Source organism: Mastigoproctus giganteus, chromosome 6, assembly GCF_048544385.1.
Source record: "Mastigoproctus giganteus isolate SK-2022 chromosome 6, ASM4854438v1, whole genome shotgun sequence".
Taxonomy (NCBI): domain Eukaryota; kingdom Metazoa; phylum Arthropoda; class Arachnida; order Uropygi; family Thelyphonidae; genus Mastigoproctus; species Mastigoproctus giganteus.
The window spans coordinates 211,509,139-211,534,225 of NC_143580.1; the positions used below are offsets into that span (position 1 = coordinate 211,509,139).

General features: G+C 38.0%; 1 protein-coding gene across 2 annotated transcripts in view; it reads right to left on the reverse strand.

Annotated features, from left to right (window-relative positions):
* Nucleotides 1-730: 730 nt before the first annotated feature.
* The window catches only part of LOC150084923 (uncharacterized), a 56,010-nt gene continuing 31,653 nt past the window's right edge, over nt 731-25,087 (reverse strand). For both annotated transcript variants that reach the window (XM_090375651.1, XM_090375650.1), the window contains 4 exons: nt 10,353-10,438; nt 8,816-8,899; nt 3,076-3,129; nt 731-1,022 (listed from right to left, as the gene is read on the reverse strand). In XM_090375651.1, the coding sequence (XP_090231777.1) occupies nt 3,079-3,129; nt 8,816-8,899; nt 10,353-10,438 (221 nt within the window). In that variant the 3' untranslated portion in view covers nt 731-1,022; nt 3,076-3,078. The remainder of the gene's footprint in view (nt 1,023-3,075; nt 3,130-8,815; nt 8,900-10,352; nt 10,439-25,087) is intronic.

Genomic DNA, 25,087 nt, shown 5'->3' on the forward strand with positions numbered 1-25,087 from the left:
CCTAGACTTATCTGGAAGAAACAGATAAATCAAGTAAATGAAGATGACATCAGTTACAGGGGGGAGGGGGTGATCCTAGGTGATCCCTCGGTAGATATTTTACGTTATCAAAATATTAGTTATGTACAGATGCGGTTCAGTAGGTTCAATGTTATAATCAGAACGCTTGTTTTGGCCTTACTTCATAAACTAAACTGATTATGATGAATATTGTTTAAGACAAGATGGATGGGTTGTTCCTGAGCGATAACAATGATGCAAGTTCAAATTCTTCAACTGCAAAAGCAAACGCAACAGTTACCTGTACAGCAAAAATTGGTGGGCGCCCCTGTGTATCCAGTTTCAATGACCATCAGATTAAATTGACTGCACTTTTGTCCAACGTTCCCTGGTTATTGAATGATCTGTTAACAGATTTAAGGAAAAGAGAGCGATCGATGCAATACACCACGATGCAACCAGGTAGCAGCTGAAGATGTGAATATAGCATTGCATATCTACACCATTGGAAATAATACATTCTTTTTACAATTTATGAAATCATGAATGTGTTGTGATTATCGGAACATTACTCAAAATTATAATCCAGGATACGCGTTCATCTGAAAAGATATTTAAGACGAGAAGTGCTTGTCCACCAAGTGAAATTACGTTTTTTTTTTTTTTATAACCTGGAAAACACGCTGTGAAAAATAATTTCCTATTCTAATTCAAATTTGTGTTTTTATATAGTCATTCGCACCACCAAGTACTTCGTATTAAATTCATTTCGTAGTTCTTGAACACCATACAAGTCTGAATTTATTACTGGACCGAAGCACAAAAGTTAAGTAATCAGTGTTAGCAAGACGAATTGAGATAAAGAGTAGGTGAATCACGTGTCATTAGAAGTAGAAAATAAACTATTGCAGATGAAACTGGGCATTGGAAAATTAGATATGCCAAAGTCTATGGTAGTGGAGAAAGTCACATGTCGCTGGCCTTTCCACAAATGATGCCTTCCTTCCCTGTACGGATTCCATCTGTTAAAAAAAAAAAAAAATACACATTTAAGAAAGAAAAAAAAATGATATTCTCAAAATCGAAAGCAAAAATCTATCTCATTATTACGAACTTTCTGTACATATATGTTAAATGAATAGAAAAAAAAATGATTTTTTTACGGAAGCCGGCGTTTTAAAAATACACCAACTTCCTCAAAAATTGCAAGTCCAAAAATCATTCAAGATTTCTTTCCTTTCTTCTAATTCCTAACGAGAATTGCACGTTTTTACATGTTTATTGCGAATACTGCATTTTTTTTGTCGCACTTTCCTGATAAAATATCGAAAGAGATTAAGTCATCGTTTAAACTCAATAATATTGTATCCTGATAGAGGGCAACGGATTTAGTAGGCTGTAATCTGTACAGCTGTCCACTGTAAGGTTTACAAACCCCAAAAGTCAGTGTCTTCTTAGAGCTGCCTTGAACAATGTGGACCACTTTATATCTCCACACAAGTGTACTCCTTATATCTCCGCTCTGCACACATGGATGAGTTTATGATTGGACACTTATGGAATCAAGGATGCACAGTTCTTTCTCATATCACGGTCATCCTTGAGGTATCTGCAATTGAGGTGTTTCACTTAATTCGTCACGGCTGTTTAAACCTGAATGAAAAAGTATCCTTGAAACTGATAACAATTAGCACGATTAGTTATGCGTGATGAGCGGTTGGTCACGGTATAGCGGGCCTACCGTTGACTGAGACCACACCGTTGTATGATCAAAATAAAAGTACGCTATTTTCATGGTCTGCAGCTATGGCATTTAATGAAATTTTAAATGAATGTTATTCAGACCACGCAGAAACAAAAAAAAGGTTGAAAGCAACATGCTGTTGACTCCATATTCTTGAATTCGAGGAAGGCGATGCAAACAGCGAAAGTTAAAAAAATAATTCTTTATTCGAACAAGTCGTAAGGAACCTCATTGAATTTTGAACCTCATGACTGGTTCGTCCAACTAATAACTGGATAGTCAGAAAAGACTATCCGGGTATTTTGTATTTGATTAGCCACTCATGTACCACATTTTAGATTTGTCATCCTGACCCATCCCCAGTCACTATGTGGTCTAGGAAATTATTCTTCGTACCGTGCCAGCAATGGAGATTGTTTAAGCTGATCTATAAGTCGACGAAGGTCCGATTATGCACACAATTTATTGCATCCTCCCGTTTTATTATGGGATGAACAGATCCGATGATCACATCTTTCAGCTAACCACAAAATACTGTTAACGATAACATTCATTGACAAATGGCTAGTTGTTAAATCCTCTGATCTATATGGGCTTGTCAGAGTATAAACCAAAGAGATATTGCCGGTTTCCATGAATAAGCTTTACAACAACAAAATGTTATTTCGGGTGGCAACGCCGTTAGTGATAAGCTCGAGCAGTCTGCTAGATCACGGCACACTCTGCTCGAGTTCATTTCAAGGGAAGTTCCGCGATCCGCGATGGAAGGGGCGGAAGGAAGAATAGTGTAAGTGCTAAGATTATTCCAAAAGCATGTTCTGATTCTGCACTATCTGTAAAGAGAACAATTTTTTCTTGCTGTTACTTCCCTAAAGGTCGGATCTGTCCCCTTCTTTTTTCTGATGTTGCTATACCACTCTCCTCTTCCACCAAAAATATGGACCTACCTTAACTCCATTTTTAAACATTTTAAACATTTATAAATGGAGAAAAAAAGGCAAAAAAAGAAAAGAAAAAAAAAGTGTAATTTGCGTAGAGCTGGCTGAAACAAAGGATATTAAATAATCAATATTACCATCATCTGGAACTCAGTGAATTCACTTTATTTCAGTAAAACTAAAAATCTCTTTGACGTGTATTAATGATGATGCCCGCACCTATAAAAGACCCATCCATGAATATACATATTTCTCAATAATGGATAGGCCTTCATCCACTTCGCACATAGCCAATATTGCGAATAGCGTAGTAATATTTCATTTGACAAACAATAGATTCTAGACATTTATAGTTCTATTTCCAGAAGACTTAAAATTAATTTGTTTTCATACCGGTCAAACTGGCTCCGAAGTAGGCGCCACATCTTGATTTTCTTCGGTCGTTTCCTGCAAAAATTAAAAAGGTAAGTAATAAAAAATAAAAACACCGGTTGTAAATACATACGAAAACTCTTTTAAAATTTCGTGCAATGTTTTGAAGTGTTGTAATAACCTCCAATGTTTAAAATGACGACGGAAAAGTGTCTTAATGTTTAAAAAAATAATAAAATAATCTGTTAGTCAGTACCTTGTGCGCTCTACGTTTTAATACAAAAGTACAGTCGGATGAAATGGTGATATCCGACTTGGTGTGAAATTCTGATTATGTCCTCAGTGACACTGTAGTGGTTTCGTCATCTGTCACCTATTGGGAGAGATACGGGTTCAAGTCCCGACGTAAGCGGAGAATTTTTAAAGGTTTCTGGGACTGTAGTTAGACGATCTCAAATGGAGGAAGTAGGGTCCCCTCCCTCTCGAGTCATTCCGAATTTTTTCAACCCGCACAATGTACAAATAGGCCGGTGAACACACACTTATATACAGACATAATACAACGGCGCAATATGATCTGAGTTGATGATGCGCCTAAAACAACACAAAGGTCTGATAAAGCAAGTCCTTAACCTATGGGTCTGTAAAATATTTAAAATCTGCCTTTATTGGAGTTAATAAATTATACTATAATTAAAAATAGCAAGAGCTTAAATGCAGAAAGTTAAGGGGGAAAATATGCACTTTAGTCAAAGCTTAAATAAAACCAGCACTCACCTCATGATCCGTTTTAGTTGCATGAATTATATAAAAAAGGGGATATGGGAAGGCCTCAGATTAAAAACTAAAATCATAAGTTAAAAATCTTGGGTAAAAATTAAAATTAAACTCAGAGGAGGAAGAGGTGCACCGCGTCATCCTCTAGTTGTCAGTTTTAAAACGTAAAACTGTAAAGTTTTACGTTTTTAGTTTTTTATCTGAGGCCTTCACGTACCCCTTTTTTATATAATTCATGCAACTAAACGGATCATGAGGTGAGTGCCGGTTTTATTTAAGCCCTGACTAAAGTGCATATTTTCCGTCTTAAATTAAAATATTAAGTAATTCTCTCTGGTTAAGCACCCGTTCCATAATTAGAACACTTCATTCATTAAAAATGGAATTCGTTATTTCAAATGTGACGTTAAAATTTTTTTTACGACTTAAAACAGGCAGGAATATTAAACATTTTATGCTACCATCGTTTTAATTGAATTGAAGGAGCAGCTGCTCCTTCAATAGCGTAATTTGTCATTTTTATTATTACTGTATATATTTTGTAAATTAATTGGTTCATTTAATTACCTATTTATGTTTAATTTACGTCATAGTGTTCTTAATTAGTAAATCAGTCATTTTTATTATTACATAGTTCGTAAATTAATTAGTTTATTTAATTTCCTATTTATGTTTCATTTCCGTAATAATGTTCCTAATTAGGGGATCAGTCTTGTAAGACTGATTTACTAATTAAGAAGATTAATACGTAAAATTTAATTAGACTCGATATTGTACTTAACAACGCTTTCTGGCGTGTACTTCAAAATTGCTATAATAGACCAGACAAAACCGAAAGCTTGTCTGAAATTCGGCAAAAGTTTTATTTTATTATTTTTTTATTTATTTTATTTATTTTATTTTTTTTACATTTAAAAGCTTATTTCAGAATGACAGTTTTAGGCAAAATTCTTAAATTCGAATGAAAAAATATCTCAAGCAACAAGTCAAAACACTATGAACTGCGTAAAGTTTTACAGTCGCAAATAAAGTGAAGTGCTTTTATAATTTTTGTAATTATAATTTTAATGAAATCGGTTTGTATTCAGCGTCTTAGAGATCTTAAACGTTAAGTTCCTATTGCAATCAACAAAGATTCTTCTTTATAGTACTGTACTGTACTTCAGATAAAATTGTTTCTCTGACAATTTAAACATAATGTGCGATAGATGGCGCTACTGACAAGGACATTTCTAATATGACAAGCAGTTCGCAACAAAGCAGGTTTCTATTCAAAAGGTATTTTTAGTGCTGGACACATTGTATCCATGACCGATCCAGTAGGGGATGATTTGGAGCCTTTCCCTCAAGAGCCTGAGCAAACTGGAAAAAATACGATATTAAAAATTTGAGATAATTAAAGTTAAAATCGAGCTTAATTTTTAATTACTGTACTGTCATTCCATTCACATGTCACTACCGTTACGTCGTTCTTCCCTACAAATATATCATCATTGTTATATGCCCCCCCCCCCAACACCACCAGGAAGACAGTTTGGATCCGCCACTTCACTATACTGAGGATCAGACTTACAGAGGTGCAGTGGTACAGTTGCTCCAGGACTCCCAAGGTCAAGGGTACAATTATTGTTGGTCCGGGGCCCCAGTAATCGCATTTTTAAAATGTCTAAAAATATGTGCCTCAGGGCCTCTCTAAATCTGCAACAGAAGGTTTAAAAAACAGTATTAGAGGCAGCAACAGCCGTTAAGAGTAAATACAGTTAATGATTACACACGTATTTATTTTCAAAATGATTAGTTGTACACTTCTTTGATTAGTGTATAAACGGAACATTCATTTTCCCCAATATGTGCCTCAGGGCAGTACAGTACAGTAATTAAACCGCACAGAAGTGTGCTTAATCGTTCAATTTCAAGTTTATCATTACGATAGAGAGAAAGTTTTTTTTTTTAAATAAATAATTTTTTTTTTTCTGCATCGTAAATAAACACTGACGATAGCAGGACGAAGCCAGAAACTGCTGCTAGTCTTCTGGCAGATTCCTTCATCTTTCGAACGAATGTAGATATAGAAAATAACCCAAGCATGCGTGAGTTATTTTCTTTATCTACACCATACGAGCTTTTTTTTTTTTTTTACTACAGAAATAACACTGTGTTCTGGTATTCTATTTACTGCAGAGTACATAATAGAAGGATTTTTTTTTTTTTTTTTTTTTTTTAAAGACTACAATAATGAAATAATAAACCAGTTTATTCTTCGGGGATGTTATAATATCGATCGTTCAGAGGAGCCCGGTGTAACTTTTAGTGATGGGCATAATCGATTATATGCAAATTAGTCGATTAGTTGTAAACTTCTATACGGCTTTTTTCGTATGCTTTCAGTAAACTGAAAATAGGTTCTCTTAAGTACACTTTTCAGTTTAAGGAAGAGAAAAAAGTCACAAGGGGCTAGGTCTGGCGAGTAGATGCACATTTACATACAGGGATTTGTTTTTTTACTAGAAATTGGCAAATAGAGTGAACGTTGTATGCTGGAGCATTGTCTTGAAGGAGCATCCAGCCATCCTTCCACAATTCAGGTCGCTTCCTTCCAATTTTTTCACGCAGCCTTGTCAGAACTTCAATGTAGTATGCTCGATGACAGTCTGATTTGGTGGAACGCATTGAGCCATAATAATTCCTTTAATATCAAAGAAAACAAGAAGTATTGTTTTCATTTTTGATTTTGACATTCTTGCTTATTTTGGCCTGGGAGACTATTTCGTCTTCCATTGCACTGACTGTCGTTTAGTTTCTGGGTCGTACCAGAACAGCCAACTTTCATCGAAAGTAATTACAGTACTCAGAAAGTCTGTATCTTCTTCAATTTTTTTAAAAATATTTTCGCAAATTGAGTCTCTTCATTCTTTGTTCATCATTCAAAATTTCTGGCACCATCTTCGCACACACTTTTCTCATTCTTAAATTTTCAGTTAAAATTTGTCTAACCGTTTCTTTGTCCATACTGAGTTCCGATGCAACCATTCTAATGCTTAAACATCGATCGCTACTAATCAATGTCCTGGTCCACATTTTCATCAGCTTTCATGGATACCGGGCGGCTTGGCTGCTCATCGTCTTCCACATTTTATCTTCCTTCTAAAAATCTTTTATGCCATTTAAACACGCGAGCTCTTGACAAGGTAAAAAAAAGTAAAGTGCAGCCATTATCAACCCACTGCAGGATGGAAGCCTCCTCAACAATTCATGATGGTATTCTCCCTATAAACTTGAAGTAACAACTCGTAATTTTCAGTTGGTGTTTTCTTTAGTTTTGTTAAAAAATTTGAGGTTGATTCGTTGTTCGATTCTTTCGCCTGTCATTTTCCCGACAAACTGCAAAAACACAAGGTAATGAAAATCTGTCTCACTGCAAAGCGAATGAGCGTGATTTAATGTGTTATGAAACACTGTAGTTGAAGAGTAAGCTTCAGTATCATCAAGAATTTTTGAACCTTTTCCTTAACAGCATGGCAGCATGTTGTTAAAGAAAAGGTTACACATATAATACCAGAAGTTCACTGTTGTATCACGTACTTTCAAACAACTTTCATTGATTTGTATCGTTATCTTGCAAGCCATCAACACCTTTTGTGATTTTTATTTTAATTTTTTCACCAAGAAAGCCATAAGTGGAAAAAACCTGGGCTTGAACCCCGTCAAGATGGAAGGAATCACGATGGGACTTTTTACACCAGTACACGAAATTAGGGGATTTATTGAGAAAAATCGGCTTTTCATCCAGGAAAACAGATAAATAGACCATAGAATATACGCAATTAACAGACCCAATGCTGATGCCACACAACCGAAATTAGTTTAGCGTCAAAATCAATGGAACAACCACTAGTCTATGGAAGGAAAACTGCAGGCATGACGTAAGAAAATTTGCTTTTATTGAAAGGTTAGTCACTGAGGTAAACTTCTACCTTTGAGTATGGAGTAGGAAAATGTATGTAAATTTAAAGAAATGTTAGGCAAATACTTTGATGATACGCAGTTAATGAAGAGTATGACTTCCAATTACATAGTACAAGGACATTTTAAGGCTGATGTTAAATACACTTTGTCCTAAATTATGATCAGTATTTGAAGGATATGTCATCAATTCGCTTGCAGATTTTGGAGAACCCAAAAGAAAAAAACAAAATAATAATAAAACTAGAGTTCTTTTTCAATCTACAGTGAACTCGTTAGTGCTCACAGCTATCCTTTATAATAACCCGTATTATCCCTGGGGAACAAGAACACAGAAGCGCAATCACTGGAATTAAATATATCTGGTATACGTTATCTCCGCACAATTCGCTGTTCATCCATTATCCAGATTAAGGCATTACTATAGTAAAGTCGAAGCGATGGTAACCAGTGGCTAATTGTAGCATCCTTTTCAATCATAAATCTCAGTCCAAAAATTTATAGCCCTATTACAGCTTATCAAAGATTTGATGCAGCACATAACCAGAACACAAACTTTCTTACATGCCCTTCTTATCCGAAGATAAGAACAGCATGTTAATGAGAAATTAAATTTATTTAAAAAAAAGAATTTCAATCAATTCGCCATTTGCGTTGCAAAATTTTAACCTTAACATCGATTCTTTCAAAAGTTTCAGGTCCTTCTATAGTCACAAAGTACATAAAAGCATTGATAGCCAGAGTCTCGTTAATCCGAGATCCGCTTAATCTGAAGTAACTACTAAAAAAAGGAAATTAACGCTGTTTCATAACTTCATAGATTTACCGTCTTTTCTTTCTTTGATTAAGTAAAAGCCTTTTATTAAATTTAATCAATAAAATTTAAAATGTGCTTTATTTTTATTTTATCATTCGCACAATCCAAGTTGGTTATGGTCTTGTTTATCCCGGATTATCGAGACTTTATTAAGATCAACAAAAGGACTGCATTGCGATCAACAAATTTATATTGAACTCTGACCTCTGTTTTATTTTCTGCTGATTCCTCTCCATCTCCTCCCTCTAGATCGCTTAGTACGTTTTTCCTTGGTTGTTCTTCAAGACGCTACAAATATAAATTGGAATGAAATGAATGAAAACGGCCTGCAAATATGAAAGCCATTTATGCATTATGAAGATAATTGGAAAGTAAATACAATTTATTTTTTCTTCAAAAAATTTTAAAAATATGCAAAAATTTTACTATTACGAGTAGGTTTAAATTTCTCTTTCAACATGGCACAACATCTTGTATTATTAAGTCTCTCCGTGTTCCTGATAATGCTCCAGAATACGCCATTCAAGTTCCATAACAACTTAAACCTGACTTTCCGGAAGAAGGCACACCTTTGAATTTTTTTAGGCTGTTGGGGATGGCATGCATTTCCGACAGCTGTCGTTAATGCTCACCCGCGAGAAGTTTGGAGATCCACCTTGAGAAAACTTTGCGATATTTGAAGATGTCTTGTATGATCAAATACGCAGACTCGTAATTTATGTCTAATCTTACGACAGAGGGGGAACAGTAATCCGTCCGTTTTCTTGAATAAAAGCATTAACTTGAGCAGCTTTTCCGTTGTTTGGGTGATGGATTGCTTGAACTTGTTCTGCTACTTCTAAACCATTCTACCCATTCGTACACTTTTGTTGACTATATTGTGTCCATATTTCTCCAAAATGATTATGAACTACTATAAAACATGCATATATTCTTTCGATGAACAGATTGTAAGATTGATAGAGTAATCCAACAAGCAGATATTACAGTATTATGTCAAGAAGAGAGAATTTAATAATGTGAATTCTATCTGGTATCGTGCAAATCCATTGAAAGGAGTAACATGGCCTCAATTAACTTTTGCGCCCATAAACTGAAAACAACTACATCGGATTCCAAGCTGATCCGATTTGCAATTTTGACACGTGGTTCCAAAGGCTGTGGGCTGTAGTTTCTATGTTCTATTTGGGTAGTGATTCAGCAATTCTTTTGATTATGTTTCCATCCAAAATAGGTTTAAATTTGATCCATCGAGGTGGAGTTGAGGTACTCCACTGCTATGGCTGGTAGGCATCTGGATGCGTAAGAAACAGTGAATTTTGTTAGACGTACCCTTTATCCATTTACTAAAGTTTCTTCTTTGATGCTTTTACTGTTGCATACTTGAAGCAATCCATTGTGCTCTAGCAGAAAACAGCTTCTTTGCACTTACGAATAAATTACTGCAATAAAAGCATTGCGCGTAGTAATTCTTTTTACTAAGAATTGTGCTTTATTCGTGCAATTCTACTTCATAATTTGAGGTAAAAATTGAATTATGTGGTAAATACGGTATTATGAATAATCAGCTGAAATTGGTTATCCAGCATACTTTTTTTTTTTTTTTTTTTTTTCAGTATTTAATCTCTTTCTTTCATTCGCGCTTTATTTTTTCAATGAAAATATATTCCGAAAATTAAGAGGAAGAATTATTATTCAAACCTGGTATAAAATTTTAATTACGTCAACATTCCATACTTACATTTAAACGTTTCGGTGGATGTGATTTAATTATACTTTGATCTTCGTTTGTATCTCCTTCATTTTCTCCGGCTGGATTTTCTTCCTCTTAAATAGGATAAAAACAAAATTTATAACAGTGCAACATTAAAAAAAAAAATCTGTAAAATATCTGAAAATATGCAGTTAATTAAAACCGAATTTTTGTGTGAATTAAGAATAAATTACTAGGAATTCAAAAAACACTGCATGTACCGTCAACTAATCTTTGAAAACGTTTACGCAGAGATATGATCACAATAAACTGGAACTTAAAATCATCTTACTGCTAAGGGAACAAAAAAGGAAACAGAAGTTATTTGCAGCAGCTGGATAGCTGTAAAGGGACAATTCTTTGGAAATAAATTGATATTAATAATAATAGCAACAAAGACAAAATGCATGATCCTAAAATTCTACAGTATTCTTGAGATTCTTTGAATAGCTTGCCCAATCATGAAGCGACTAAATGCTTAATGAAATGGCAACTAAACTCTTAATGAAATGGTTCACACTACAACTATAAACAACTTTTGTGTTTCAAAAGTAAACAGTAAAGTTATAAGGAATGAAAGAAAAGAAGAACTCCCACCCCATTCCTAAACTCCAAGAAAACAGTGCATTCTTTGAACAACAACAATCAAAAATGAAGGTACATCGACCTTCATCTTGGGCAGAATCCACAACAACAAGAGGGCTTTCTCCTCCCCTCCCCTAAATACACCATTATATCATAATGAAGTAACTGAATGATTCCAAACAACACCTGCACAATCTCAGCTGCCAAACTCAGAACTACACTGCTCGACAAAATTAACAGAACATGTAGCATTGCACTTTAATGCAAACTGCACGTGGTGAACTCATGCAGCTTCCAATGGAGCGGGACAAAATTTGGTATGGTGGTGTACCACAGAATAACGATGAAATAAGGAGGCAGAGAGAAACTTCGGACAGGTATGAGGGGCCATTTATAGAGGTTGTATAAGAATTACCAAATAGGTCACATTACAGAAGTCGATACAAGATGCTCGAAAATATGGTCACATGATATCAGTACGGAGTATGATCCCCTCCAACTGCTAAACAGGCCTGACAACGGTGAACCAAGCTCGATATAAGGGTATATATAAGATTCTGTGGCAACAAATTCCCATTCTTCCACCAGTGCAGACCTTAGCTTACCAAGTGACCGAGGAGATGGCTGTCGGCGTGCAATACGACGCCCAAGGGCGTCCCACACACGTTCGATCGGATTTCAGTCTACTGATCGTGCTGGCCACGGTAGTCGTTGGATATCTTCGGTTTAAAGATAATTTCTCCACCACTTGTGCTCTACGTGCAGTGGCGTTGTCGTGCTTGAAAAGAAAATCTGGGACAACCGCACCCCTAAAAAGTCGCACATAGGGTTCGAGGATCTGTTCTAGGTACCTCTGCGCAGTTAAGGTACCACTATCAAAAACATGAAGAGGGGGCACGGCTGATGATCGTTATTCCGCTCCACACGAGAACACTGCCTCCATCGTAAGCATTCCTTTCTTTGGTGTTGGAGGGATGGTACCGCATTCCTCGTTGTCTCCAGATGAAATAACGTGCAGAATCAGTTCGTAGGCTAAAACGGGACTCATCAGAGAACAGAACTGTACCCCATTTGTTAGAGCTCCAAATGCACATGTTCATGGCAACAGTCTTAACGAGCTCTGCGATCGTTTGTGGTTAATGGACGTGTTTTTGTAAAGGGTGGCTACTAGAATGTCTGTTCAACTCCGCCTCATACCTCTGTGAAGAACAGTATCACTACAAATGGGCCAGATATGTGAGTTACGTAGGTTTGCTTGTATTATGTGTGTTCTGTTGTTCTGTTCTGGCCTCTTGGCTACCCAGAAGCATCAGTCACCTGGACAGATGATCCTGGGTACTTGTCCACACCACGGGAAGGTGGGCCAGTCCCAGTAAAACACTACCGTCTCAAAAGAGACTCTGACTCACCTGATGTTACCAAAAGGTGGGCCAGGTTCCTCTGGGGGCCCATTCCAGAGGGAAAAAAAAAACAGAGAGAGAGAGAGGGAAAAAAATCCCGTGGTGTAATAAAAAAAGAAGCTACACTAGTGGAGAGCGGGGAAAAATAAAAATAAACAAGTAATTAAATAAAAAAAATAATAAATAAAATAAAATAAAAATAAAAATAAATAAATAAAAAATTTAAAATTAATAAAATAATTTTTACACTGCTGTCTGGGATCCCCATTTGTAGCCTGTTTATTCTGTAGGAGGCTTTCCTGAGCGTGAATACTTGCGTCGAGAAGTTCTGTAAGGCAGCCAAGTTCTCTAGTGTCTGCAGCAGAATGTCCAGTTGGTTTTCAGTGACAGGGGCGGTATTTGCTAGGTCTTGCCTCAGATCCTTGTAGAGAGCGCACTCGAAGAGAAGGTGGAACCGATTGTCCTAGGCCCCGCAGTAGCAAGTATTAGGCGGAATACTTGCTACTGCGGTATTAGGCCGAATTGAAAGAGCTCGTTCAATGAGCCATGTCCAGCGACTAGGAAGAATGTCTCAAGAGTTAGAGAGAGCCACTTCTGCGCTAACTTAGAGGAGGGGATAGTCACGTCCGGAAGGAATCTCCTTGTAACTGCTCCCTTGGTGGAAATTTTCCATTTTGTCTGCCAGATGTTTATCATATCATTATAACAGCATGTTCTCTCTGCCTTAGGGTCAGTGTCCAGGTTTAGCTCAATGTCCAAGACCTTGGTCGGAATTTTCTTTTTGATTCTAAAAGGTATGTATGTATGTATTTGTCTTGGGCGACACCTGGAACGTTAGTTCATCTCCCCCTCATTTCACTTTTAAATTAGAGGATTCGGTAGAAATGGCCAGAAGTGAACTGGCTGTTTGGCTACCCGGAATCAGCAGGTCGGAAACGCGCCACCACCACCACGGGAAAGTAGACCAGGGGCAACCAACCAGCGGCAGCAGAGAAAGACGCCAAGAGCCCAACAAAGTACGAGCCAAAAATAGGGGAAAAAAAAAAAAAAGAATGACGTCCATTTTCTCTTGTTGAGAAAATGGACATCGCAGTGAAGGTGAAGAGTCTTGAGCTGAATTTGAAAAAAAAAAAAAAGGAACTTATACAACTATACAAAAATTAAATACTGTACACAAGATAACCTCAACAGATTGCGGTAAACATGATACTTTGAGGTTTCAAAGTAAACAATGCAAGTAATCTTTTGCATATTAACATAAATAAAAAAAAAAAAAAACAAGATCAAAGAAAATAATTAAGGATAACAGTACCATTCAACCGACAAAACTTTACACAAGCATTTAGCCCAGAAGTAGGCACAAACCTTATAAACAGTTGAGGTTAAATTCAGTAAGTCCTGCAGTCATTAGTAGCAAAGTCACAATCAATCACCAATAACAAAGTCAGTCGGTTAACAGCCATCCGAGCAAAGGAGCACAGGAATTTTCATTGCCAAATTGAGTTGTAGTTGTAGGACACTTGTAGAGTTTCAAAAAAAAAAAAAAAAAAAAACCACAACACACAGAGCACAAGTCCAGAATTGTAGATCTTGTTGAGAAAATGGACGTCATCGCAGTGAAGGTGAAGAGTCTTGAGCTGAATTTGAAACATTCGCAGGTGCAGTCATTGCAGAAAGGATTGCAAGCTTTTTGAACGTTGCCTTAGCAAAGGTAATTAAAAAAAATTACTATATTAGGGTTACCCGTAAATGATTACATTAACCCGTATTCGTGTCTGTAAATTGCGTGTGTTCTCTGGTCGATTTGCCTGTTTTGCTGGACGAAAAAACCTCAGTTTCTGAGGGAAAAAACCTTGCTATCTACGCCTGAGACCGACAAACTCAGCCACGGAGTGAAAAAAGCCCACTAAAGTTCCTCGCGTCATCGACGGGATTCGAACCCGGGCCTTTTCCACCCGGTGTGGGGAGGACGGTGACGATACCACTGTGCTACCAACGCAGACTAGCAAAGGTAATGGGATACAGCCCACCGGTTTCCTTGCGTAAAGTCCGTTGTGCGGATAAGACACTGCATGACACATTAAGCCAACGTGCCACCTCCGCCTGCGACTGCCCCGGCTTCAAGTCGTTCAACGGCCCGCCATCTCAAAGAATCATCTAAACGACAATGACTTGCATCCTGAGTACTGGAGATGTGGCTGTCTCACTGAGCAAGCCCAAAAACGGGAACGAAGTGATGTGGTCGCAAAGGTGTTTTTACAGGCATGAACAATTTGCATAATATGCGGCTCTGTAAGGTGGTAGATACTCGGAATTTGCATGCCAGGATGCCTATTATATCAAATATTCGCCTTCGGAAACTGTTCACAATAACATTTTGTTCTGTTAATTTTGGCGAGCAGTGTATCTACCTAATAAGAAATATTGTTCAAGGTTTAGGATAATTTGGATAATGTAGGATAATTTGGGCAGATGGGCTAAGAAGTGGCAACTGAAGTTTAACCTTGACAAATGCAAAGTACTGCATATGGGTAGAAGAAATGAGAAACGTACCAACTGTGTGGTACTACACTTAAGGTGGTAGAAAATGAAAAAGACCTGGGAGTAATTGTGCAGTCAGATATGAAGTTTTCTGAGCAATGCAGACAGGCTGCCAGGGCAGGTCATGGGGTTTTGTCAATGATATATAGGAATTTTGCTAGCAGGGAAAAGGAGGTGATTGTCCCTCTGTATAAGGCAATGGTCAGGCCACGCCTTGAGTACTGCGTACAGGTCTGGAGGCCTCATTTTAGGAAGGATGTAGATTTGCTTGAGCGCGTACAGAGAAGGGCAACAAGATTGGTGAGGGGAATGAAGGGATCCTCTTACCAAGAGAGGCTTAAGTTCTGCAAATTGCAGTGGCTGGAGACTAGGCACCTGCGCCTAGTCTCCAGTGATCTCAGTGATCTGATTGAGGTGTATAAGGCCTTGAATGGGTTGAGCACGCTGAATTCTGATGGGATCTTTCCACTTGTTCAGATTACGAACCTAAGGGGGCATAAATTCAAATTAAGAAAGGACAGATGTAGAATAGATGTGCAGAAATTTGCCTTTACCCAGCGGGTGGTTAATTGCTGGAACAAACTTCCATCTGTCGTTGTGGAAGTTGATAGGTTGAATAAATTTAAGGGGGAACTGGACAGGCATTTGGAGGGAATGGTGTGATTTTTTTTTTGGCTGATGCTGCATAAGCTCATACACTTGCTTTCTTGCATCACATGCCACTACTACTAATGACAGTAAATAAAACCAGTATCCACTCTCAAAACAGTTGGTCAACAAAAAAAAAAAAAAAGAAAAAAGCTACATTAGAGTTACCCGAAGCCACCCTCATCCACTCATGTATATTATGTCCATAAATATAAATTGCGTGTGTTCTCTGTTCGGTTTGCGGTTTTTTGGGCGGAAACTCGAGTTTTCGGGAGGAAAAAACTTTGCTGTCCTCGCTTGAAACTAACCACCTCAACCGCAGAGTGAAAAAATCCTGTAGAAGTTCCTCGGGAAGTTGATGATAATAATCACTGTTATACCTGCGAGGACAGCTGGTCAACCAGTTTACTATTCGAAAAACAGCAAACTCCCTGCACCAAGATGGCACTAGCAGGCCGCCGTAGCCTAGTGGTCAGGCGCGCGGGTGCATAAGTACACGTGCCTTGAGTGACCGGGGTTCAAGTCTGTGACTGCTGAATACGGTGCTGTTTCTTGTATTCTGTCTATCTTGTTAACTCCTCTGACTATTTGGTCGTCCCGGAGTATAAACAGAAAATTTATTGATTTTTTTAGATATACATATACGGCGGACAGCACACAAACTGTCGTCATTAAGGTCGCCAGATTATGTCACTAGTCCTCTGGTACTCATTATCAAGATATATATCAGTCAAATAAACCTGCCTAGAATTTGGAGAATCTACAAATTCAATTTCATTCCCAAGATTGAACACATCAGCTACAGACGTACTGCAATTACCTAGAACAGCTCTACTTACCTAATTTCAAAATTAAAAGTTCTATCTTGGCCCAACAGGTACATACATCATTAATCTGGCTTGCATATTTATTCAGATAGAATCAGCATTCTCGGAAAAACCTCAGTGTGATATTCTGTCTGGATATTAAAGATGTTATGAGCTTTTTATAACTCAACGTGAAAGAAGCAGCGAAAATTCTTAAGAATCACTTTTAGATAAATGATATAACAGCGTTTTCTTTTGTAGTCTCAATCACAGATTCCTCGTGTTTACATCTAGCTACAAGGAAATCATCAGAGTCGCTACGTCCTCAGATATACTTCAAGGAGAAAGACTTTCAGCGATCATCTCTGAGGGTTGTTGCATCCACTCCAAACCACTTCCAATATCATTTCATATGCAGATCATTTTAAATCTTTATCACTTCCAAACCCACTGGCGGCGTACAAAATATTAATTGCCAATGAATTGGTGGTAACAATTTTCTCGCGCCTCCAAAGCCTCAACGTAACCATTAATGTGAAGAAGTCTGTGCAAATCACCTATGGTATTCATAATAACCCTAACTATTATTCATATTCAGGGCACTCCACTACCAAAAATAGAATAAACCTTGGTATAATCTTTGACAAACATATCTCCTACTATGCACATATGGCGCCCAAAATTCAAAAGGCCAAGTGGATAATAAAACAAGAAACAATTACAAGGTCCAACGCAACAGTTATCACAAAATATTCACAGCAATGAATCTATCGGGATCTCACCGGATAGATGCACTGCTCCATAAACCACATATAGAAAATGCCCCACCCCCATTCGAATATTGGATCCTCTGATAAAACAGTCTAATATAGCTTTAAATACGAATAGATGATTTAATCAACCAAATTCTGGTTGATTAAATCATCATACAGATCCAAAACGGTTAAAGATTTCATGCCTTGCCACGGAACAGTCAGCTTAATCTGAATTTCAGGAGATAGTTAAGGAGAGAGAGGTATAGGTCAGCATTTGCACCTCTCTCTAGAGGTTCCGAACCACATGTAAACCACAGCTGGTTGTTCGTTCTTTAATATACGGCGTACCACTAAACTGAACTGAACTAAACTAAACTACCATTCGTCGTAACACTAAACTGGACCGTATCAAATGTTATCCCAATATGTAACTAAATTCTAATGATAAAATTTCAGATCCAACGTCTATGTATCAAATGTTGGGCTTTTTTCACTACGTGGCTGAGTTAGTCCGTCTCAGGCGTAGATAGCAAGGTTTTTTCCTCAGAAAGGTTTTTACTCCCAGAAACTGGGGTTTTTTTCGTCCAGCAAAACAGAGACCAGAGAACACACGCAATTTACAGACAAAATAAATATATGGGTAGATGTAATCATTTACAGGGGACCCTAATATCATAATTTTCAGGTATTAAATTTTGCCACATTGTTATTAATTATATTTCTAATATTGTTATTATTCATTCCAGTCATATAGGCAAGTCCATCATGGACTTGCCTATATCTTCGATAATAAATGATTATTTATTTATTTATTTAAAAGCGTTTCAAGGAGTTTAATAGAACCAGGCTTGTGCTGTTTTTTAAGCATTAGAAATTTTCATAATGGGCGATGAAATAAAAAGTTTTATTTCTCCTGTACACAGCATGTTCTCCTACCCCCCGCCCCCCCAAATCCGTCTCCTCCATTTAAGATTCTGTATGTGAATGCCAATTTTCAGTGGTAGATTGACAAACCTAGTCTTTTAGCTTGTAAACAAGGGAAACTTTTAGAAACATGAAAGTCATAATACTGATATTAAGCAATGTGAAAAAGTGCTTATACTTGGCAAAACGCCATAATGAGCCCTCGTGGGTACCACAGTTGGTATTATATAACCGTCTTCCCCACACCGAGTTGAAAAGACCCGAGTTCCAATCCCATCAATGACGCGAGGAATTATTATGGGCATTTTTCACAACATGGCTGAGTTAGTATGTCTCAGGCGAGAACAGAATGGTTTTCCTCCTGGAAACTCGGTTTTTCGTCCAGCAAACAGCAAATCGACCACAGAACACACCTCAATTTAGCATTAGCATTAGTAGAGGCATATGATGCAAGAAAGCAAGCTTATTCAGCATCAGCCAAAAAAAAAAAAAAAAAAAACCCACTCCCATTTCACCCCTCCGTTCGTTCGAAATACCTGTCCAGTTGAGCTTTAAATTTGTTTAGGCTATCAACTTCAACAACAAGTGACGGAAGTCGGTTCCACCAACCAACCACCCGCTGGCCAAAGGCAAATTTCCGCACATCTATCCGACATCCGTCCTTCCTCAATTTGAATTTATGCCCTCTGAGGTGATTATTCTGAGCAAGATGAAGAATCCCATTGGCATTGAGCATGCTCAAACCATTCAAAGCCTTATACACCTCTATCAGATCACCTCGCCGGTGCCTAGTCTCCAGACTCTGTAATTTGCAAAACTTAAGCCTTTCTTCGTAAGAGCAACCCTTTGTTCCATTTACTAATCTTGTTGCCCTTCTCTGTACCCGTTCCAGCAGCTCTACATCCTTCTTGAAATGAGGCCTCCAGACCTGTATACAGTACTCAAGATGTGGCCTAACCATTGCCTTATACAAGGGAATAATCACCTCCTTATCCCTGCTAGAAAAATTTCTGTATATCATTGACAAGACACCATGAGCTACTCTTGCAGCTCGTCTGCACTGCTCAGAGAACTTCATATCTGCCTGCACAACCACCCCCAGGTCCTTTTCATTCTCCACCACTGTCAGTGTAGTACCGCAGAGGTGATACGTTGCTCTGGGGTTACTGTTTCCCATATGTAGTACTTTACATTTGTCAATGTTAAACTTCATTTGCCACCTCTCAGCCCATCTGTTCAACCTTTCCAGATCCTGTTGCAGCAGCATAGCATCAGTAGTGTCCTTAACGACCCTGCCAACCTTTGTATCATCTGCAAACTTGGACATTAAACTTGATATCCCAAAGTCAATATCATTCATAAACACTGAAAACAACAACGGACCCAACACTGAACCTTGAGGAACTCCACTAATAACATTAGTCCACGTTGAGCAGTGTCCATTGATTACCACTCTCTGTCTTCTGCCACTCAACCATCCCCTTATCCATAGCAGCAATTTGCCTCCAATGCCACACTGCTCCAATTTGTGCAGCAGTCTTCCATGTGCAACAGTATCAAAAGCCTTTCTAAGATCCAAATATATAATATCAAAGTTATTCCCTGCATCCAGTTCTTTTGTGACTACATCATGGTATCCAATCAAATTGGTCAGGCAAGACCTGCCCTTAACAAAACCATGCTGCGTCTGAGCTATAACGGAATTCTTGTCTAGATGATCCTGCAGTGCTTCTTTAACCTGTGCCTGCATTAATTTACCTGGAACAGAATTTAAACTAACAGGTCTATAATTACTTGTGTCAGCCTTTGATCCTCCTTTGTGAATTGGGGTTACATTTGCACATCTCCAGTCTATGGGTACCTCCCCTGAGTCCAAAGAAGCTCTCATAATTATGGCTAGGGGTTTGCATACTTCCTTTGCCGCCTCCTTTAATATAACTGGATAGATCCCATCCCCCCCAGGTGCTTTTTTTATGTTTATCCTCAACAATCTCTCCTCCACTTTCCTCTCAGTTATTACAAAATCATCCAGCTCACTGCCAATGTTTACTTTACCTACATCATTCTCCTTCCTGAATAACTCCTCATGCGTGAAGGTAGATGCAAAATACTCGTTTAGATTGTTAGCCACCTGAGCAGGATCCTCAACTGTTGAACTATCAATATCCAGTGGACCAATCTGATTAATCCCTTTCCTTCTCGAGTTCAAGTATGTAAAGAACTCTTTTCTGTTTTTCTTTGCATCCTTTGCCAAGCATTTTTCGTAGTCTGCCTTTGCCTGCCTAATCTCCTTTGTGACTTGGTTACAGACCAACTTATATCTATCATAGGCTTCCATGTCACCCATTAATTTGTATGTATCCCATGCATTTTTCTTCTCTGCCACATGTCTCATTAGTTCATCTGACAACCATTTAGGCCTAAACCTTGAACAATATTTCTTAGTTGGTATGTAAAGCCTGGTAGCCTCCAAGATTAGTTCCTTGAATGCTTCCCATTTTGAGTTTGCTGTTGGTAACATCATCAGTTGGTCCCACTGTACAGAATTTAAACACTGTCTCAGACCATCATAGTCGCCTTTACGAAAACAAAAACCCTTCCCTTTACCTCTGATGGTAGTTACCTCCTTGAGTAAATCCCACTTCAACACACTGTGATCACTGCCACCTAGTGGTTCATTTATCTGCAGGTTCTTAATGCATGAAGAATCACTACTGATAATCAGATCAAGAGTATTGCTTCCTCTTGTTGCCTCACGAACATACTGATGTAGAAAACAATCATCCAATAAATCCACAAAAGCCTTGCTAGTGTGCGAGTGACCAACCCACAAATTCCAGTCAATATCTGGGAAATTAAAATCCCCCATTATAAGACTCTCTGATTTACTGGCCCACTCTATTTCCCTGTACAGTATCTTATTATACTCATCAGAGTCATTAGGCCTATAGCACACTCCTACTCTCAATTTTGATTTCCCTATGCTTATGTCACACCAAACTGACTCGACACTGCCCTGTCCATCGATGTCGACTGGCTTCACTTCCTTGGACTTTATGTGTTTCTTAATTAATAGCATAACCCCTCCTCCCCTCCTGTCCTGTCTATCCTTTCTATACACATTGTAATCAATGTGTATAGAAAGGATATACAGACATATCATACAGCGCAAATGGCCTAAGTTGCTGATGCGCCTAAACCCTACAACAACTAACATAATGCACAGGCGCAGCGGTTGGAGTCAGACAACTGTGCATATATATATATATATATATATATATGAGCAGGGCCATGAAAAGGGGAGCCGGATGAAAAGGAGTTAAGGGGCCTAGTTTATTTATGTTGAGGCTTTGGTGGCCCCTTCGATTATCACCAGGTGCGGCGCATCCAATGCACTCCCATTTGCACGGCCCTGTATATGAGACAGTCTTTCAAAAATGTGGAAATAATTCATCTCGAAGAAGCTGTATTACAAAAATCGGATGTATCTTTATCGACAACATTAATATATTTCGTAGAACTTCTTAGCGGCAGAAAGAAGATCGATTTGTCTGTAAGATCTATGCCATTGTCAAAGCAAAGCTGAACATATTCGTAGTATCGGCGTCCTTCGTCCAATGTACCATTCAACCAGCACTGGCGTGTCGACTCCACCCATTAATTTCGCGATGGAAGCGATAAAAAAAAAAAAAAAAATCTTTGCTTTAGAAGTAATACTTCCTTTAACTGTTGCACAAGAAATCAATACCTGCAAGTGTAATATCTAAGAAACCTGTTACATTTAGTTTCGCTAAGTGACTGTTTTTTCAGTTATCGGCCAAACATCACTGTGATTTGTTCACGAATCACAAAACTGTAAACAAATGAAGATAAGACTTTTTTTTCTCTAAATAAAGACGGTTACGAATATAGTATTTTAAAAAGTTTATTCCACTTACAAAAATAAACGGTGCACTGACATATAACAGCATTTTCACATCTTATGCGTGTGCTTTTGTAGTTCGCAAAATTTGGATATTACCTTTCTGAAAAATTACACCGCCCATCTCTTCATGAAATTCCACTTACTTGCTGAACTTTCTTGCCATATCTCTTATTTTCTAGTCACGAGTGCAGCTATCGTGACAGTCTCTTTGCGTGTGAAAGATATGTAGGCAAAAACTTCAAAGTTTTATAGACATAACTTGTACGCATTGCACTGTCCAATCTACGTAAAGCACGAAATTTTGCAGTTTATCTTTTTGTATCCAAGGTTCAATAACAAAAAAGAGAATTGAAGATTTTTGTATTAAGATGAAACACAAAATCGCAGAAAAAATCATTTCTCATTTTGAAACGTTTATATAGTTTATAATTATTAAAATTTCTTTATATAAAACGCTTTTAGGGTTTAAGCATCATGCTGCATTGTACTTGTACGTTTTTGAACGTACCTCAGGGTACGTTTAACAACGTACAAGTTTGTGCAAATAGCATCATGTTATACGCAGAAAACTCTAAAATATCTGAAAACGGAATCGTTTTAGGTGTATCTCATATTGTCAATACATTCACGAGTTGCATGATATTGCAATACCTCGAATAAGTAACGTTTCACCAATGGAGAAGGCTATTGTTGCTTATTCTCAGCGAATACCACCACCCAGACGGCATCGTAACCAGGGTACCTACCCACCACCGAAGATAAGCCAACTAGCCTTGAAACGGTGTTGTCTGGGTGGTGGTATCCGCTGAGAATAAGTAACAATAGCCTTCTCCATTGGTGAAGCGTTACTTATTCAAGGTAGTGCAATATCATGAAACTCGTTGTGAAGGTATTCACAATACACCTAAAACGATGCCGTTTTCATCTATTTTAGAGTTTGCTGTCTACTAACACGATGCTATTTGCACAAACTTCTACGTTGTAAAATTTGTTCATTTTATACAAAGAAAGCTAAGAAAAACAAAAGTGCTATTGTTTAAAATTACTCATGTATTATTATGAGTATTTAATTTCACAAACCAAACAGGAAGATCATGATTGTGAAGTTGCCAGAATCTTATTTTTAATAAATACGTAGAACAAGCGATAAAGCTATTCGTATGTATAGTAACATTTCCCTGAATTCGAGCAAGTTTGGACCTATGACAAGTCGTGACCAATGTAATAATGGGGATGGGACACGCCCTCTACATTTTTCTACTATAGCGTGAAAATATTCATTACTTCCATATTACACCAACAATAATTTCACTGAACTCTTATTATACAGCGCTCAAAAAAAATTAACAGAATAAAATGTTCTTCATTGAATATTTATTAAACAGTGTCCCTGAAGGCGAATATTTGATATAACAGCAGGCATCCTGGCATGCAAATTTTAAGTATCCAATAGAAATCGATTTACCATCTTACAGACCCACATATTATGTAAATTATTCATGACTATAAAAACAGCATTTGCGAACTTCTTTTCCGGTTTTTGACTTGCTCAACGGGATAGCCACATCTTTTATTATTATTATTTATTAAATTGATTGCTATTTACAATCGCCCCTTGTACAGTGTGGTAGCTAGAGGGGATAAAAAAAATTACAACTCAGAATAAATTTACAAAAAAAACTGACAGTTTAAAAATAAAAAAAAGATACTTCATGCTGGTTGTCTCAAAGAGAAGTATCCACAACATGTAAAGCTCGACAAACTTCGGGCACGAACTGCTTGATGGCAGCATAACACCGAGAAGCAAAAAGATTGTGTTGCTAGGCAGTCAACCTCCAAAATGACATCTGAAATCATGGCAGATATTTCGAGAGAACTACGTATTGGGACCGCCTTCGACGGCAGGCCAGCTTCCCAACTCAATTTTTACTTGCACCGCATGCAAGAGACTATGGGTTCTAGTTAGTACTGTTATGACTCAGTTGTTTGTTGGATAATAGAGCGGTGATGGGAGAAACTCCCTAGTACTGTTTGACTCTCAACACACTGTTGGAAAATAGTGGTTCTGTAAGCCTTACTGGAGATGGTTTTTCACTGTTTGAAACCGGTTCAGAATTTCCATTGTATTAAGCGGGAACATCCTGTTAAAGCTTTAAGGAGATTAGGTTGGACCGGAGTGGTTTTATTTGCATGATTCCATCTGATTTCGTGGGTGCGAAGTCAGGCAATCTCTAGTACTCAGGATGGCAAGTCATCGTCGTTTAGATGATTCTTTCAGATGGCGGGCCGTTGGACGACTTGAAGCCAGGCAGTTGCAGGCGAAGGTGGCACGTTGGCTCAATGAATCACGCAGTGTCGTCTCGACACTATGAAAGCAGTTTCAGGAGACAAACAAATACAATGTGAATGAATTTATTGTAATGGTTCCTGGCTCCTGAAACTGAATAGGCACGAATACAATATGCATGAATGCGAAGAACGAATACAGTGTGAATAAGAACTAGATCCCAGTAAAAGGGACACCACATTTATTCAAAATACAATGCACGGTTTACATCAGTCAAATTGCTCAATGCTTGACTGTCAGTGGGCTCTCTTAGCATTAGCATTAGCATAGGCATTTGATGCAAGAAAGCAAGCTTATGCAGCATCGGCCAAAAAAAAAAAAAAAAAAAAACCACTTCCACTTCACCCCTCTGTTCGTTCAAAATACCTGTCCAGCTGAGCCTTAAACTTATTTAGGCTATCAACCTCCACCACAAGGGATGGAAGTCTGTTCCACCAACCAACCACCCGCTGGCTAAAGGCAAATTTCCGCACGTCTATCCTACATCTGTCTTTCCTCAATTTGAATTTATGCCCTCTCAGGTGATTTTTCTGAGCTAGAGGAAGAATCCCATCAGCATTGAGCATGCTTAAACCATTCAAGGCTTTATACACCTCTATCAGATCACCTCGCTGGTACCTAGTCTCCAGACACTGTAATTTGCAAAACTTAAGCCTTTCTTCGTAAGAGCACCCCTTTGTTCCATTCACTAATCTTGTTGCCCTTCTCTGTACTCGTTCCAGCAGCTCTACATCCTTCTTGAAATGAGGCCTCCAGACCTGAAGGCCTCATTTCAAGAAGTGAAATGAGGTG